This window comes from Centropristis striata, chromosome 22 (assembly GCF_030273125.1).
Source record: "Centropristis striata isolate RG_2023a ecotype Rhode Island chromosome 22, C.striata_1.0, whole genome shotgun sequence".
In the NCBI taxonomy this organism is placed as follows: domain Eukaryota; kingdom Metazoa; phylum Chordata; class Actinopteri; order Perciformes; family Serranidae; genus Centropristis; species Centropristis striata.
Genome location: NC_081538.1, coordinates 18536266 through 18553665, shown reverse-complemented (window position 1 = coordinate 18553665; position 17400 = coordinate 18536266). Strand labels below are relative to the sequence as shown.

Sequence of the window (17400 nt, the reverse complement as noted above, 5' to 3'; positions counted from 1 at the left end):
GTCAACAAACGATTACTGCGAATTCAGGCAGGCCAAGTGCCACGGGCAGGCCCCAGGCACTGGACGTATCCATACTGATTATGTGTCAGGGAAGTTATTGGGAAGTCTGTTTCTTTGTGTTACAGAAATATAATAAGAATATATAACAACTAAATGCTTCATGGTGGAATTAGCTAACCAGCAAAAAAGCTAACTAGCTAGCCGTCTGCTAGTTACCCAACTAGCTTGCTAATTCCACCATAATTCTACCATAATTCCATGCTACACTTTTTCACCTCTGCATAGCCTCTATTTGAGACTATTTGAACAGTGCTGATTAGCTAACTAGACAGCCTTTTTTGGTTCTATAAAATTTGTATGGTCCTCTCACTCACGTGTTATTATGAATTCCACTGCATTTAAGAACAAGACTTGCCATGCAATGCTAGGATTGGTAAGGTTGGTTTGTTACAAAAGTAACGTCTAATGGGTAACGGTAACTTCAGGGTTAGGGTCAACTTATAAATCCAAGGCCATTGTATGAATTTAGTCTTTCTTTACCATATTCATGCAAAAATGACTCACATACATCTGATTTATTGCTCACTTAAAAATAAATACTTAATTACTTGCTACAGAAACCTGGGTGCTTATCTTTGCCATTAAAAACTGGATACAACCGTTTAAACGCGCTTCCAAGCTTATAGGATTTCTTCTTTTTCTATATTTGCCAATTTCTGATACTGACAAATGCTAACAAAAACATTTATTTGTAGCTTTAAATTAATAAATAATCTACTTTTAAGCATTTTAAAAAGAAAAGGAAAATCCCTCTAGCTTTCATTTGTGAAATCCACAAGCCATTAGATATGAAATGCCTTGGAAAGCACTTGCAAGTTCAAAAGTTTGTTTAGCTAAATTGAATCTCATTACATAATGTCATGCACGAGAGCACACTGTCCTTTAAAGCACCTGGAAGCAGGTCACAGAATCTCGATGGCAACAAGCTGCTGTCTGCTCCAAGTCCCTAATCTGAACTGATCTCAGCAGTTAGATAAGTTGGCTGCCGAAAGGAGGTTCCCTCTTTTAATCCGTAGTGTGGCTGGGACAATGTGAGACCAAACAGGAAATAAAGACAGACAATTACCGACTGGTTTATGAAGTTGCCATGGAGAATGTGTATTTCTATAAATATGAAATTGGGCAATAATGGATGTGTGCATGAATAGAGATCATAAAGGTGAAGCTAAACAAACAGGTACTACCTGTTCTTCATTTGAGCTCCACCTCAAAACTGCATTCTTTATTAGTGAGCCTGTTTCTAACCAATTAGTCAAACCTCAGCAACAGATTCCCCCCTGAGATCCCAGCAGCTTGTGACACTGGGGGTCTCAAGGTGACAGAGAGCATGTAAATATTTTATAGTCTCCATCTTTCCTATCCACAAGCCATCAGCATTCAGCCCCGAGACTGAAGGAAAAACTGCTGAGTTTCATTAATGAATGAGTTGTTTATAATTTGGAAAATAGTAACATCTTAATTGAGTAGCCATTTGAATAAATAAAACAGCTGTGTGTTTGTAGTTGTGGCAAAATATGCATCCCTTTTATGTATTCTCCCTGCAAACATAATTTTAGTCCTGCAGACATCTTAGATGTAGAATTCTCTCTTTGAGAGAAACCAAGTTTAAAACTCCACACAGGGATACTTTTCATAAAAATAAGATGAAACAGTTTCTGTTATTTTGTAACATTTTATTAACCTGGCTCTACTACCCTTCTCCTTCTATTTACAGCACTGCCTTTCAGCAACCCCCAGCCAACAAACAAGCTTGCTTGCTGCTAGTGTGTCATGTGTACATACAGACAGTAATAATGATTGTGTTGGCAGACAAACTACAAACTAAAATGCACCTAGAAATGAAAGGTACAAAAGTGATTTAGTGCTTCAGGGGGATATCTCCTTTAACTTACTAGTAACAAAAACCTTGCATGGCTTGAAACCAAGCAGCAACCTCAAACACATATTCTTTCTAATGGCCAGCAGGGGGCGACTCAACCGGTGGCAAAAAGAAGCCCATTTCAATGTTAGTCAATAGGAAAATGATTCTACTTCTCACTTGATTTATTTCCTCAGTAAACATTTTCATAATGAGTTTATGGCCTCAGTCACTAGTTTAAAGTATTTTTCAATGCAGCATGATGTTAATTTAGTAAATGTGTGTTTTTTTGTGTTAGAGCTTTAAACATTCCTTGTGTTTTCACTTAATCAAAGTTAGCTGTAACATTTTGGCAACTTAAAAATCCCTTTTAGTGTTCAGTTGGACTAAAAGACACTAAGGAGTCGTTGATTTTGAATAATAATTACCCCTTGCTAACCAAGCTAGCGAGCTAGCACTTACATCAGGTGATGACGTAGTGTCATTCTAGCTTGTGATCTCTTCTACGCGTGTGCTGATTGCAAAAAAAATGACTGGGTGACAGTCACAAAGCAAGAGAGCAACAGCTAAAATGCAGAACTCAAGGCTTCAAACCGGAGTCCACCCACCAATGGGTCAAAGTGACTTAACACATCCTATGCTTGGAATACAACATAAAACACAATGTACTTTCATACCTCTTCATAATGAAAAACCACAATGTCCCCACAACTCCCACAAGTACTGCTTGAGCAAAAGTCAGCTGCATACATGCATGGCTTGTACAAGAGTACTTCAGCTATTTAAATTATTGGTGCCATGAAAGCATTCACTCCAAGCACTTTATAATCTTTTAGTTTTTCTATGCCAGCCTCTATGCATGAAATTAAAAGGAAACTAGAAACAGGAGTCTTTTCATTTAGCTGATTCCTTCTGACATCAGAGCTACACAGTTTTGAAATTACCCAAAGCTCCAATTAGGCAATGTAATACACACCAAGAAATGAAGGACTACAGTTGTGTCTCTTGCCTTATGAGCGCTGCCTTTGTTTAAACGCGGATCTAGTTTCACTGGTAAATTAGATGTCCCACCAGACCATCTGTGCCCACTTGACAGTTGCATCTCCATGCCAACTTCAGCTGGAAAACAACTCAAGAGCAATTCACCCACTTTAGCAAACCCCAAGAGGCTATGTGACTCATTGTCCCCTTTCCTCAATCTCAACCTACATAGAGGAAACCAGATGATCATAATAGAATATTTATGTTAAATAATACGCAATATAGCCAGTGCAATTCAACGCATCTTCCTCTGCTCTGTAGTTGTTTAAGGTGCCACTTCTCTACCCCATTACCACTTGTGTTCAGGGAAGCAAATGTGTTACCATAGCACATCAAGCACACACAGAAAAGCGCCTGGTTGCAGACAGAATAATTTCATTATAGTATGAGCCAGACATAAGCCCCCAGGCAGCTTGTTAAATAGTCAGTTGACATAATAAAAAATGAAATTATAAAGTTGAAAATTTTGCTTACAAAGCGTTTCAACTTTGATTTGGTTGTATGTTGTATGAAGTAATGTGTGTACCAACCACACCATTGCTATCCATAGATGTCTTAGGACTATCATTTGTTGAATTCATGTACAATTACTCATTTCAGGTGTCACTTTAACTTGAAGATGCCTCATTTGGAAGGACACTCTCCAACTAAACCTTTCTTCCATACCAGAAAAAGAAATGATCCTCCAGGGTATGAGGTATGTTTCATGTGTGATCTTAATCCTAACAAGCTCACAAGAACCTTTCTGTTAAATTTTTGGATTATGCTAAATGTTAAGGACAATGGCCAGGCTTAGAAATGGGCTTTATAGAATATTCTGATAAGCATTTCTTCTGCTTTGAATAATGGCAGAGCAGGGAGACAATCATTGTGTGTTCCCACCAGGAGATTTAAGGTAGAGCGGGTTGAGCAAACCATGACTTTCAAGAATACTTTTTTTCCTTCGCACTCGAATAAAGTGACTCTGAATATTGTATGATATTGAATTAGTCTGTTTTTACGAAGCATTTATCAAAAAAGTGTTAAAAAACTTAAATATATATATTTATTCCACAAACTAAACCCACCAGGCTTCAAGGAATGACTTGGAGGGGCAAAGATCAGCTGGCAAATATTTTTTGTTTTTTGTTAACCTGTCAGAGAGATTACAGTGACACTGCTGACAGATGCCACCAGGGCTGGCTAAGTTCAAAGACCAGTCTCCCAGACAGAGATGCTGCTTTTCCCATCTGCTTTTTTGTGTCCTGGTTGAGACGAGGAACGGACATCTCTTTTTGCCTTAAGGTGTTAGTGAATGCCAAATGCTTGTTAATCAAACCTGGAAATTCAAGGCTGAACCTTGATGTAACCTTTTACATTTTTGGCATCTACCTGGCCACTGTCCTATCCACAATTACCCATCTTAAAAGGAATATTTTACCAAAAACAGCTTTCCTAATGTGAGAAGATATTTTTTATTTTTCCCTCTTTACAGAGTTTCATGATGGACAGAAAGCTTTACTTGTTGCTAAAGTAAAGCTAACCGCTAACTGCTGCTAACTGTAGCTGTGGCCAGTTAGCTTAGTAAGCTGTGCTGTCGAGACTGCTCTGAACACCGGGGCTTGTGGGAATGCTGGCAGGTAGCATGGCCAGTGTCTGAACCAGAGCCAAAGAAATTGGCAACAAAACCAGGTTCTCTATGGACCAGTAGGTAGTACAGAGACGGAGTAGACCAAAAAGAGATGAGATAAAAAAGAGGAAAGTCCTGAAGATCAATGACAATATCAGCACAACCAAATCAATGCAGATTGCTCGGTTAACATCCTTTGGGAGATTAAAGCTTGATCAAAGCAAAATATGTAAGTATGAGTTTGATTTGATTTCTTTTTTAGATTAAATGTTTACAGTCTCACTGAACACATTTATAATACATTTTTTAGGAAATTTATTGTGCAAATCTAGCTAAATCTAGCCCTTTCGTTATGTGAGTGAATGTCAGGGAGTGAGTTTGTGTGTGTGTGTGTGTGTGTAGCAGAACACTCACGCCCCACTGCAGACTGACTAGTCTGGCTTTTAAAAACAAGAGCTGCAGTGCTTTCACTCTGCATCAAGGATCATAGACAGGGGAGGGAAAGACAAATAGAGACTGAGAGAGGAAGAGCTGTACGCTGCTACAATAAATGTCTTTCCACATTAAGGCTCTGACTCACACAATGAATTCAGTCACCCAAAGCATGACACCAGTATGCTTTGGACTACACACACAATAACAGAGGAGAAAGTAAGGGGGAAAAAGATGCTGAAAACACCCGCAGTCCACTCACTGCCTCTGCAATTGAGTCTAAAAAATGGCCTAACTTTGTGATAATAAAACCCATGAAGAGTAAATGTATTTTGAGGTCAATGGTCATGTCTATTTATGCCCATGGAGGTTAACACTGTAACACTGAAATCATGGCTGAATGTCAACATCCCCTCAGAAACCACTATCTGCAGTCGTGGCATTCAGGACCTCAAACATGAAATCTTCTCATCCCAACATGATTTAATGCAACACTGACACTGCCTCTCCCACAAAAAAACAGCTTTTGTCAAGCCACTCCAAAACTGGTTCATTTGCTCTTTTTGGAAAGCTAAAATGCATCCCTGTGGAGGTGCCGCTGGTATCTTCCATTGTTAACACACCATAGATAAAAAATAAAAAAAAATCTTGATTATGAGATGCATCGTGATTTTCTCTTGAAACGAGAGACAAAAACAGACTGTAAAAAGAGGCCTTATCTCCACAATAGGGAGCCTCCTGCTGCAGATTCAGACCATGCCAAAGCAATATGCTGCTATATGGTGTTAATTGCTTTGTACATGCAACCACACTTGCATATACTATACGTAAATCTACGAGAATACAATCTTCAAGCATTCAGTCAAAGTAATTAAGCCCCGCTAAGGTGTAACTCACATTTGCATTTTAGACCATATACTAAAAGCTAGCAAGCATCAGTTCATTGGGCTTGCCTGCACAAGGGACCCTCTAGCGTTCCATTAACTCCAATTTAAACCCATCCATGGCAATATTAGACACTGAAAGTAATGAATGTAGTGCAAAGAGCAAGAAAGTCCGTTCAGGGCAAGTGGGAGTGAATGCGGATGGGTCACAAGAACCCGAGACCAGGACAGTAGTGTCCATGTCAGACACATTGGTATCTGACAAGTTGGTATGAGAATGCATTGGAGATTAAAACCCCTACCACTGACTAAACCATGTTCATTAGTTTATTTAACCCTTTATCGGGCCAAGAACCATATTTGGTAACTTCAGTGGACATCCAAAATGGTGTCTCATCGCTCTCTGTGAGGTCGTAGAACAACATGGATTTCTCCAGCTAATCAGTGAAGATCAGGCTACGTCACAGATAGTGACACCATGACATCTGACCAATCAGTATAATAATAATTGTATAGTAATAATAATAACTCAACATAAACAAAAGTCACAAGTCTTGAAATATCCTCAAATAACACTTGGTTAGGTAGACATTTTCAATTTCCAAGTATTTTAATGAGTGCCCTATAGAGGGCCACAGTTCATATTAGTGAAAAACTCAATTAAAAAAAATAAATAATGTAGCTATTCAGAATGAGAATTAAAACATAATTCAAAAGTAATATATCACTTTAGAAAGAAGAACTAGACCTTACTCTATTTCTATGTGTATAACTCTTAATTACTTTGCTGTATTTTGTAGGAAATATGATGGCTACCATGGAAACAGATGACCTGAAAACAACAACACATGGAGGGAGAAGCTGTCAGCCGTCTTAGCCCTCAGTATACATCAGTTTTAGGAAGCAAATTGCCTGAGTGTTTTTGCTACTGAGGAAAAAATTGCCATAGCAACAGTGGCTTAAATACAATTTTGGCTCAGATGTGATAAAACTAAGATGACTCACCCATTGAAGAAATATAAACTGGATTGTTTCAGTGATACAGATTTAGTTCTGATTTAATATTAGATATCCCAATAGTAATCAACATGCAGATATTTGTAAAGGAGATACTGATACAGGAATGTACAGTATCAGTTCAATGTACTTGAAAACTCAAGGTAACAAGTAAAGTCATTTTTTATCCATGTGTAGAATGGCCTGCTTAGCTGACACAATTAAACTATTGCTGCTCAGACTGAATGTAGGATAATAGGACAAGAAGGGCAAGTTTAAAGCACAATGTTTCCTATAATTTCGACTGGATCCAGAATGAAGGAAAATTGTTTGTTTCAAAGTACCATTAATTGTTATCTAAACATAATTTCAGATACTTCACTATGCCTTTAGGTCCTTCTTCTCTAATTCAAAGCACGCTTTTGTTTTCTTTGCTACTGTATTCTATCACTTCCTCATGGTAATCAAAAACCCATATTATCACAGATTATCTTCATGGTCAATGACTCCACTGAGAGTGCCAACATGCATTAAGCCAAGCCATTCTGGCCTCAAGACGAGTGTCTAATTATCAATCACAAGGGTACAGCATTTTCCACTCGCTAATTAGCTTCATAAAAGGTACCATTTTCAACTTCACAATCAATTTTCCTCACGACCAGTCCCTGGCTGCCAAGGAAGCAACAGAAAACAACTCATCGTAAAGTGCTCCATCTTCTGAGTTATCACAGTAGTTTGTAGGGGTATCAAAATGTCAAACCGGCACAGCTGAGCCCAAGTCTATCCCTGCCCTTGATCATTTCAATCTCTGGGCTTCGTTTCCGGCCTTCAAACCTGTTTCTTATGCAGTTTGTCAGAGTATTGCAACAAACATGACAACAACTGGGATAAAGTGGCCCAAACCACATTAAAAGGGTTGCACTTTATCCTGTTTTTACACAGGAAGCTTGACGAGACTAAAGCACATTATCTCTTGGTAGGAGTGATATTTCAAACAGGATGTGTCTGGATGAGAGTGGGGGCATTAGGCAGGTTGTATTACCGTGGCTGCTGTTTTGTGTTGGTGTTCTAAATATAGTGCACTTGGGCTGAGTTCCTGTGCACTGTCAGATGCTGGCCTTGGTAAAGACTCCAGGTAATGACCCGATGTCCCGTCTTTTGATATTTAAAAGAAAGCTTGAGTCAAACTATGATGTTTTGCTTAGAAAAAGGATCACGATAAAAGAAATGCCCTTTACCAAAGTCCAATATAAGAGAAATTAATTTAACATACCCAAAGATAGTGAGGTGCTGATTCATATCCATAATAACTCGTGGGTTTGTAGTGAATGATGGGCTTTTTGTGATAGAGTCAGAAAATAAAATAAAAAGAGTCAGAGTAATAGCTTCCATCAGTTACACTTGAGAGAAACCCCTTCTCTCAAAGTCTTTGATGATCTCTTGATGGACAGTGATGCATGACAATGTTATATGTTGGTAATTTTTTATATCAGTGTTGATTTCCATATAAATGTTGAGAGGCAGTGGGTGGGTATCTCTGGATCAAACCTGGAGTTATTCTCCTATTACCTTTCAGGACAGGTGTTTTCTGCCATAACTCATCAATTGAAAACTGTCTCACAATGTGCTTTCCAGGGTCCAATTCAGTTTGCAATTTTAAAGGAATCTCTTACCAATTTATGCAGATGAAATCCAATTGTATATCTTATTTTACGCTCAAATTGCCTGTTCAACATAACTGCATCAGCTCATTAAAAAAAGGGGAGCAGATAATGAAGCTAAAGCTAAAAGCTGACAAAACAGAGTTTTGTATAGCTGCCTCAGCTTTGTCTCCTCAGTGAGTCTCTGTTTTCTTTCCTTATCGTTTAAACCTAGCCTGCATAATCTGGGTGTTTTTATAGGCCAAGTTTTGAGGTTTGACCAGCATATAAATTGTTCAGTTCCCTCCTATATCTGCCAACTCAAAAACACTGATAATCTCAGACCTGTTATGTCCCTAACTGAGACAAAGATAATTTATCACAGATATATTTCATCCTGTCTTGACAATTGCAATTCCCTTTTCACCTGCCTTATATAGACTTCCCTGGATTGCTAAAAAGTGGTCCAAATTGTTGTTGCCTGCACTGCATGGCTAATGGGAATCTGAGGTCATCTGATCGGGGCTTGATGGTTGTTCCTCACTCCAGGCAAGGAGACTGTGCTTAAACCTAAGATCTCTGTAGGCATTGTATTTGAAAAAGATACCAAGGCCCAATCCCAAAAAGGAAATTAAATGGCTAGAGACAATTAGTTGACAGGCAAGCATAAACACAAAGCAAAGCCTTGCTACCAGACATATTGGCAACATACAAACAAAAAGCCATCAACCATTCATGCAAGGCGGTTTTCCATGACACACTGCCTCAAGGCGTACATATCCTGAATATGTTAAAGCTACGTGAGAGTGGGCACAATTGTGTTAGCAGACTCCACTGTGCAAACAAAGTGGATGTGAAAAAAAATAATAGGGAGATAGACATAGAAGGTAATAAGAAAAAAGAAAAAAAAAGAAGTATGGGGCAGCCTGCCTGCACCAGATGTCTCCTACAGTTTCTTTTGAATCTGGTGCTTGTTAGTAGAGCATCTAAAATAAGGGTGAATTGAGCCGAGGCAGGGCGCTGACTGTGAGGAAAGCACCATGACTCAGACAATGTCTCACAGCCCAAGTTATTTGTATTGCTGTAGGAGGTGTTAGTTTAGAAAAGGAAGTAAGCTTGTGGCAGCTTGAGGCAGCTTGAATCCCCAGACATAGAAAGGTCAGAGGAGAGAAAGACAACTCCCTCTACAACTGCTGTTAAGATGGCCTTAGGTAAGGCACCTATCTGGCAGAGCTGTTGTTGCCGGACTGCAGAGGACTGAGGTTGTCCCAGGTTGAATAAATCTGAACTACTGCATGAAAGTGTGGCAGTGTTTGTGCACTGTCAGCTTTTCCTGGATTAATAAAGGGTAAAAACAGCCAGGTGGAACAGAACATCCACTCTCAAAGCTCCAGGGGACTGCCAGCTGTCTGCCTCCAGGTTTGTGTCCTTTTCAGCAGGACAAAAAAGAAAGATCAGAGAGGAAGCGATTTCACAAATGAACGCTAAATTGATTTAATCCAAAATGTTCTGGGGGATTTGGAGCACTTCTAAAAATGAAAAGGATTATCATTGCACTCTCATAGAGGTATCAGTGGAACCTGAGCAAAAACAAGCAAGCTAAGCTGAGGCCTGAGCCCTTCTCATTCGTCTGTTTAAACTGCGACAGCACATAAATGGTTATCTTTGTTGTTCTCTAAATGTGGGGAGAGAGAGTCCTTGAGGTAAGTCAAGTCATGAAAAAATAGTCACAGCTATGACCAAGGAAAATCCTTTAAAGAAATGTATATTTACTTTTTGATTAGCCTGGCATCACAAGACTTATTGCAGATGTGTATTGGTCTGGAGCCTACAATGCCTCTTTTCAACCAACACGAACCAAGTTCTTTTGCTGGGCTGGTGTTGTTGCTTGTTCGCAGTTGGTTCAACTTGCGAAACTGTCTAAAAACCTGTTTGCTTTCCACAGGCTCTAGAACCACGTTATTACGTCACTGTATACGTCTGGAAACGACTATAATAACAACATGGCAGACTACATTGTCTCTTTACAAATGTTGCAGTCCTGGTTTTGTGAGTCTACTTTGGCATCCAAACACAAATTGTACAACCCATTTGTTCTGCTTGACTTGAATGCTTTGGACAGTGTTTACATTCTTATTAACACTTAGTTTAAGGTGTTAATATTAGACTTTCTTGTAAGAAAACGCCTGCTGACGCTAGCCTGTTAACGCTAGCCTGTTAATGCTAGCCTGTTAACGCTAGCCTGTTAACGCTAGCCCGATAACGCAGTTAAGCCAATAAAATAAAATTAACGATATACGTTGGTCTTGTTGGTCATGATAATCCCGCCCCCAGCCCCTGACGTAAGTGGTATGTGGTTCAAGATGAGCAAAGAGTTAGTGCCTCTCTGGAACCAGTTTTCTGGCCTAGAGACAGTTCTTTGGCAGTTCAAAAGTCAAGAGCTGGTTCAAGATTAGGCACCGGCTCCGAACAGGGCCTGGAAGTGCCTTGGTCAAAAAAGGGGTACAAGGGGCGTTAATCAAGGGGTGCAGACCGAAATACCCCTGGATAAACCAACTGCAGAAAAAAAACATGACTCCCAACCAATCAGAGCAACCCAATCAAATCAACACAATCAGAGCGTGTATGACGTTTTGATTCCTAGCATTTAAAACTCAATTGATACTGTTGACAATAACTTTTTATTTCAAGTTTAACTGAAATTACAATGTAGTTTTGCTAGAGAACCAGTACATACATCCTGACTTTTGTACTTATTCGGCCAAAGTTTTTTCATTTTGAGTAACAATGTCAGTACTTTAATTTGATTGATGCTATTTTTTTGAGGGTGCAAACTAAAAAAGTGTTAATATAACTTCAACTTCAACACACACAAAGTCAGTTAACTGGCTGTAAGGCGGTATGTTTAGCATTGCTCAGTGTTCTGATTTGAATTTGGTAACAAACAGAGTGCTAACATTACAGGACATCGCAGGTTCTGACAGTCCAGTCATTTGTTCTTACCTCTCAGAAACCATGAATTAGAAACAGCTTTTGCTAACGTTAACAAGCTAATTAGCTTAGAATGCAATGTGGAAGTTAGCCTAGCTTACGCGCTGGAAAACAAGTTGTTTTTCTTTTGTTCAGCACGAAGATTTTGAATGTTACAGTGGACCAGATGTCTTTAATCCCAGTTGAGGAAACTTTATGAGTTTGTTGAAAAAAATCTTGTATCTATGTTTGCTGAATATGCGATTAAAAGGTGTTCCCTTTAGTAGCGCTCCCCAGAGGTTGACAGCATATCTCCTAGCAATGGCAGCCCTTAGATGTCACTCACTAGCCGCTATTAGAAACTCCCACCCAAAGACGCAATTTCCACAAAAATGCCCAAAACAATTGCAACCACTTTTGAAAAATTGAAAACTGTGCCAATAGCTGCAGCATCATTATAGTTTACAGTTTCTTACACAGACACAGTGAGATTTCTTCAAATTTAAATGTGACAATTTTGTAGTTCCATCCATTTGTGTTTAGCTGTAAGAAATTGTGACACTGTATTTCTAAAGATAGAATACATACAATAAGAGACTCTTCATGGTGGAAATGCATTCAAATGTACATTTTCCTGGTTTCTTTCTCTCGGCTAACATGAACAATGTGCTTTTTGTTGCAGAAACTTGAGCACAACCTCTTCATATGCAGCCTGAATCCTTTCTCGGAAACCCAAGACTGAGCAAATCAGTCCACACAAACTTGCAGTATATTGATCAGGAGAACTGTGTTCATTTACAGTCTGAAAGAGTATCTAATGCAAACTACTGACAGTCAACAGCACATCTGAAGCAAACTTATTAGCCACAATGGAGAACTACTTGACACACCTTTTTCAACGTCCATCTACATCCACTACTAGAGAGATATAAACATATCACAAGGTAAAACTACAGGGTCTACTAATGGGCCAGCAACACTCCCAAGTATGGAGCTCCACACCATCATACACCCACCTGGCAGCGAGATGGGTGACAGCTCGTTATAGCCCCCGAAGGAGGCATTGCGGATGAGTTTGCGTCCGTCTGGGTGTGGAGGTCGAAGCGATGCTGTGCCGCCGCACGTGGAGAAACGGCGACGACTCAGCAGGCCCTCCTCCTTCATCATGGGGCCGGCGGGAGCTCCCTCGGCGAGTGGGAGGGAAGGGAGGGAGGGGTTGGGGGAGTGCTAAGGAAACTCAAGGGTAGAAGGTCGAGGGGGGTCGGGAAACAGTCCGATTTGTCCCGCGCAGCTAGTGAGCCAAGCGAATAAACCAACATACACACACAAACACACACAGAGTAGCTCAGACACGAGGCACTGGACAAGTGCAGTATGCTGCTTTCCTCTACGCTTCCTTCAGCAGACTGCTCCCTTTCTCACTCACACACACACTCTCTCTCCTCTCTCTGCTCTGTGAGTGTGTATGAAAGCAGCAGTCTGTAAGTACTTAATAACGAATAAGCTGAGCCCCTCCTACTCCCTCTCCTCTGGATGGGTAGGAGAGCTGCATCTTAGCTTGAAAAAAGCCCTTATGTTCCACATCTCATCTTTCTCCTCTGCTCAATCCTGCTATAGTTGAGGACTTTAAAAGGGACACTTCGACCTTATGTTAATGGATTAGTCATTGGGGTTTACAATAGTTGTCAATATTTTCTAAATTATGTTCCAGGCAAATTCTGTTTCAACCATTCGCTCTTAAGACTGCAGTGGATTGAAAAAAATCCATTGAGGATTTAGGTAAGAGAAGTGATTTTTTTTCTCGTATAACAGCTATGGAATTTGAAAAAACACATTTTGGACAAATTCCCACATTAAAAAAATATGGACATAACCATATTACTTGTCTATAGTGTAACAGTTTAAGTTTGTTTCAGGCACAGACCACAGAAGCTCAAGCTGCTACTGATATTCCTGCCTTCCAGCGAGTGGCTAATACAGCCAGGTAGCAGCTAGTGTGGCTGTCGAACAGACCGTCAGACCAGCAGCATCAGAGCTGCCAGTGATGGTGGCAACAGCAGAGCCACTGGGAGTAGAAGAGCAAGGCTGCCAAATAAAATTTGGATTCAGTTGCCTACCAAATCCAGTCACCAACATGGAAAGATTTATCTCTTTTGTTTTTGTCTAAAGGCCTTCATGCACTGTAAGACTCACATAAGAAAAGGGCCATCTACCAGGATCCTCTTGACCCAGAACAGTGTCAAGCAGTCTGCCTTAGGTCAGCTGTTGTCTACTGAAAGCAATTTTATTGAGTGTCCTTTTAGTTTAATGCTCTGAGCGACACACTGTACACTGTGTGGATGTCTAGGGCTTTTATTGTGAAAGGCAAGAACAGAAGGACTGGATCTGGTATGCACTGCTTTTGTCAAGGTTGAAGGGAAAAATAACGTTTTGATTCAGAGTATGGACCCTCGGTTGTTGTTTTACAATGCTAATAAGTATGGTGCCACTCATAACCCTAGGGTTTACTGTAGCGTGTGCTTTCTTTTTGTCTGTTATACATCACATGATTGCTTGATGTCTTTATTCATGGTGCGAAAACTTCTGAAAAATGTGTAAAGTTTCATTAAGTCTCATGAGAGTGAGACCAGTAGTTGTTGTGTCCTGTTAGCTCAACATAATTTTTGTTGTTGTCATCATGATTCTGTAAAAATCATGATGGTGCAGTCAATAATCAATTTAAGAGTGGTGATCTGCAGCTGAGAAAACATACATGTTTACAAAGAACTTTCAATTGAAATAAATGATTATGTCTTTTCATTCTATAAATGTGTTCATCTATTGAGGTGTCAGTGATAAAGTTGTGTTAAGCTGGCTTAAATTGTCTTCTCTGTTTTGTTTTTACATACATTTACATTTGAGCAATCAGAAATGTACTTTGGCCACCAAATTTATGGACTGGGTGTCCTGTGGGATCAGTGCTTTGAAAAATCTCTGGTACCCATGACAAAAACAAACAAAAACATGCTTGGTGTGTAAAGGCCTTAAAGGTATAGTTTGGGATTTTGGGCATTAAGTTGCATGACAGCGCCTAGTAATATTACTATTTACTGGCTTTTCCACTAAACAAAATAGTGCCAAGTGAAGTTGGTTTCTGATATGCAAGAGGACCATTGTTTGGTGGTGAATGGGTGACCTGTTAGTGTACATGTAGTTTTGTGGAGTAAAACCTTGTAGTTTCATTAGCCTGCCAGCTTGCCGGAGCTATCTATTCTACAATCAGAAACGGCCAGAACTCTGACACCAGAGCTCGAAAAGTAAGCTAATAGCTCTGCATTCACTGCACTACTGGCAAGTATTTCATACAGCTTAATATCCAAACTCCAGAACTATCCCTTTAATGCTGTTAGTTCAGTGGAAGTGCAGGTTTATGTGACAACAGAGGGCCGATGACAACTGTGGTTCTTATAGTTATGCTTATTCAATCAGAATGCCTTGGACGCTGCAACTTTAAGCGAGAAAGCTTAAAAAAATCAAATTTGTACATTATACACTCACAAGCCACATTTTTAGTTAGCAAGGTGTACCTAATAAAGTGGCAGGTGAGTGTATATTTGCATTTTAGCTTGCCTGTTGTGTTTGTGACTTTATCAGACAGACAGCGAGGCTTGCTTTCTATGGGTGGACACGCTTACAGTCTGGAAAACACAGTCATTTCCCAGGCTGCTGCAGTGTAGGTTTACCACTGTGAAACTCACATATGTAGGCACAGTGGTTTAGGCTCTGTAAAGAGCAACATTGATTTCTCCATCAATATGCCAGATTGTTCATATATCCACATTAACAGCTGTGAAATGTCCCTTTCAGACACTGTATGTCCATGCCCCCCACTCATCTTTCTAATCACACTGTTCTATCACTCAGTAATGCAGCTTGTGACTGCTATGCGTCACACACACACACACACACACACACACACACACACACACACACACTAGAATGTACATTTACAAACACAATCTCTACTGAGGACAGAAGGAAGCACTTGATCACACCAGTGTTATGAGCCAATTACTTTCAACTGCAGGCTACATAACAAACCAACAAAGAGCCACAGGATAAATTCATCTTCATATTGTCATATTTCCTATATTCTGATTCACATAAATTCTGCAGTGTGTGGTAACTGAATGCTGCATAGAAGTGTGTTTTTCCTCAGTATAGTTCAACAGTGCTGAAACCAAATGCTTTGTGTGCGACCGAGCAGGTGACACCGACTGTAAATTGCTTTGTTGGCAGATATCTGTGACGCACATAGGACACTGCTTACGAGAAATGTTATCACCATGGTGCATATCCGGCTGCATTTTGTGGCTCAAGACCAAACAAAAAGTGAATATATTATGATTTTTCTCTTGAACACTTGAGAAATTGAGTTCTTTTGTATGCTAGAAGTAGACATGTTGTTTTATTTTATTTTTTAAAAGGTTCTGGGCTGAAGGCTTTCTGCAAGGGCACCCGTGGTTACTGTATCTCAGCAGAAATGAACAGGCTTGGCATTGGTTGTTATCTATGATTCCTAATCTGTTGTTGATTCTTGATTTTACAGTTCACTGGCATCTTACAATAAACTGACTTGACCTATTTTACTCTTTCATTTTAGCATGTTAAAAAAATTCAGCATTCTGCTGGCATCATAACAACCCTTACTACAAAGTGTCCACAGAGACATTCTATCCAAGATAGCTTAAAGAGTAAACAGTGTAATTCCCTCCAAAACAACAGTCCCTAAGCTAAGTGATGAATCTCAAAACTGATAAATCTGCATCTCTGCCTGCCTCACTCCAATGTGATTTAATTAACACTAGTAATTAGGATGTTCTGTATGTATAATTCAGATCCCAGACCTAATTAACCTGCTTGCAAAGGGAAAGTCCATTTCTGCTGGTCCAATGGCATTTGAGAGGCACTTGAGAAACATTTGCTAATTATAGTCATCATCTGGGTCATTTTTCAAGTTATTTCGAGTGGAGTTGGGGCTGACTCTTGTTAATGAGTACTGATTTTGGTAAATCCTGCCCTCCCCATATTCACTGAATGAAAATAAAGGAGCTAATCCATAGTCAAGCATCGCTTTAACCCACTATAAAAATGCCTATGTCCTAAGTCTGATTATTTCCCTACGTCCTATGGACAAAGTTTTTGCCTTCTGTATTCCGAGTACAAATAAAATATTTAATTCACTCAAACTTGAAGCATACAAACAGCTCTTTGTCTTGACTGGTCGGATGGAGTTACCTATGCACCACGTCGACCTGCTCCAGTGCTTTATGTCTCATGTGTTGCCTGTCTCATACGTGCTGGTGTCAGGTATAGGGATTGCTGCCATGCCAAACAGGCCGGTACAGGGCTGAGTGTGGACGTATAGTTGCCCTGTGGAGCACTAACCCAACACTTGGTTCCCACTGAGGAGCCAAAGTTATTGCCAGATAATCATCCTCATGGATGACCTGATTTCAGACACAACACTGTACCCATTTTTATTAGCCATGCTAGTTGCTCTAAAGATGGCAATGACAGTCAGTCTGTCCACCACTTCGGCCTGAATACAAAATATCTTGACAAATATTGGATGGATTGCAGTGATATTTAATACAGAACTCCAAGGTGCCTAGAAGGCGAATCCTAATGATTTACTCTCTCTTCCTGGAGTGCCAACATGAGTTTGACATTTGTGCTAGACGGAAATATTTCAACAACTATTGGATAAAGTATCTAAAACATCCTCAGGTTGAATTGTAATAACTTTGGGGACTTTTCATCAGGTAAAAATCTTAATTTATCCAATAAAACTAATGACACTCCCATCAGCCTCTGCTGTCCTTTTTATTTGGGTTAGGGTTATTTATTTGGTGCTAACTAGAACATGGT

General features: G+C 39.8%; 1 protein-coding gene across 3 annotated transcripts in view; it reads right to left on the bottom strand.

Moving 5' to 3' along the window:
- The window catches only part of osbpl8 (oxysterol binding protein-like 8), a 121387-nt gene that overhangs the window by 30932 nt on the left and 73055 nt on the right, over positions 1-17400 (bottom strand). The window contains exon 1 of one of the 3 annotated variants that reach the window (XM_059325559.1): positions 12507-12829. The exons of 1 other annotated variant lie outside the window; for it this stretch is intronic. In XM_059325559.1, coding sequence (XP_059181542.1) covers positions 12507-12657 — 151 coding nt within the window. In that variant the 5' untranslated portion in view covers positions 12658-12829. Of the gene's footprint in view, positions 1-12506; positions 12830-17400 lie in introns of those variants that run through there. One more of the 3 variants, XM_059325560.1, reaches the window with a different exon arrangement.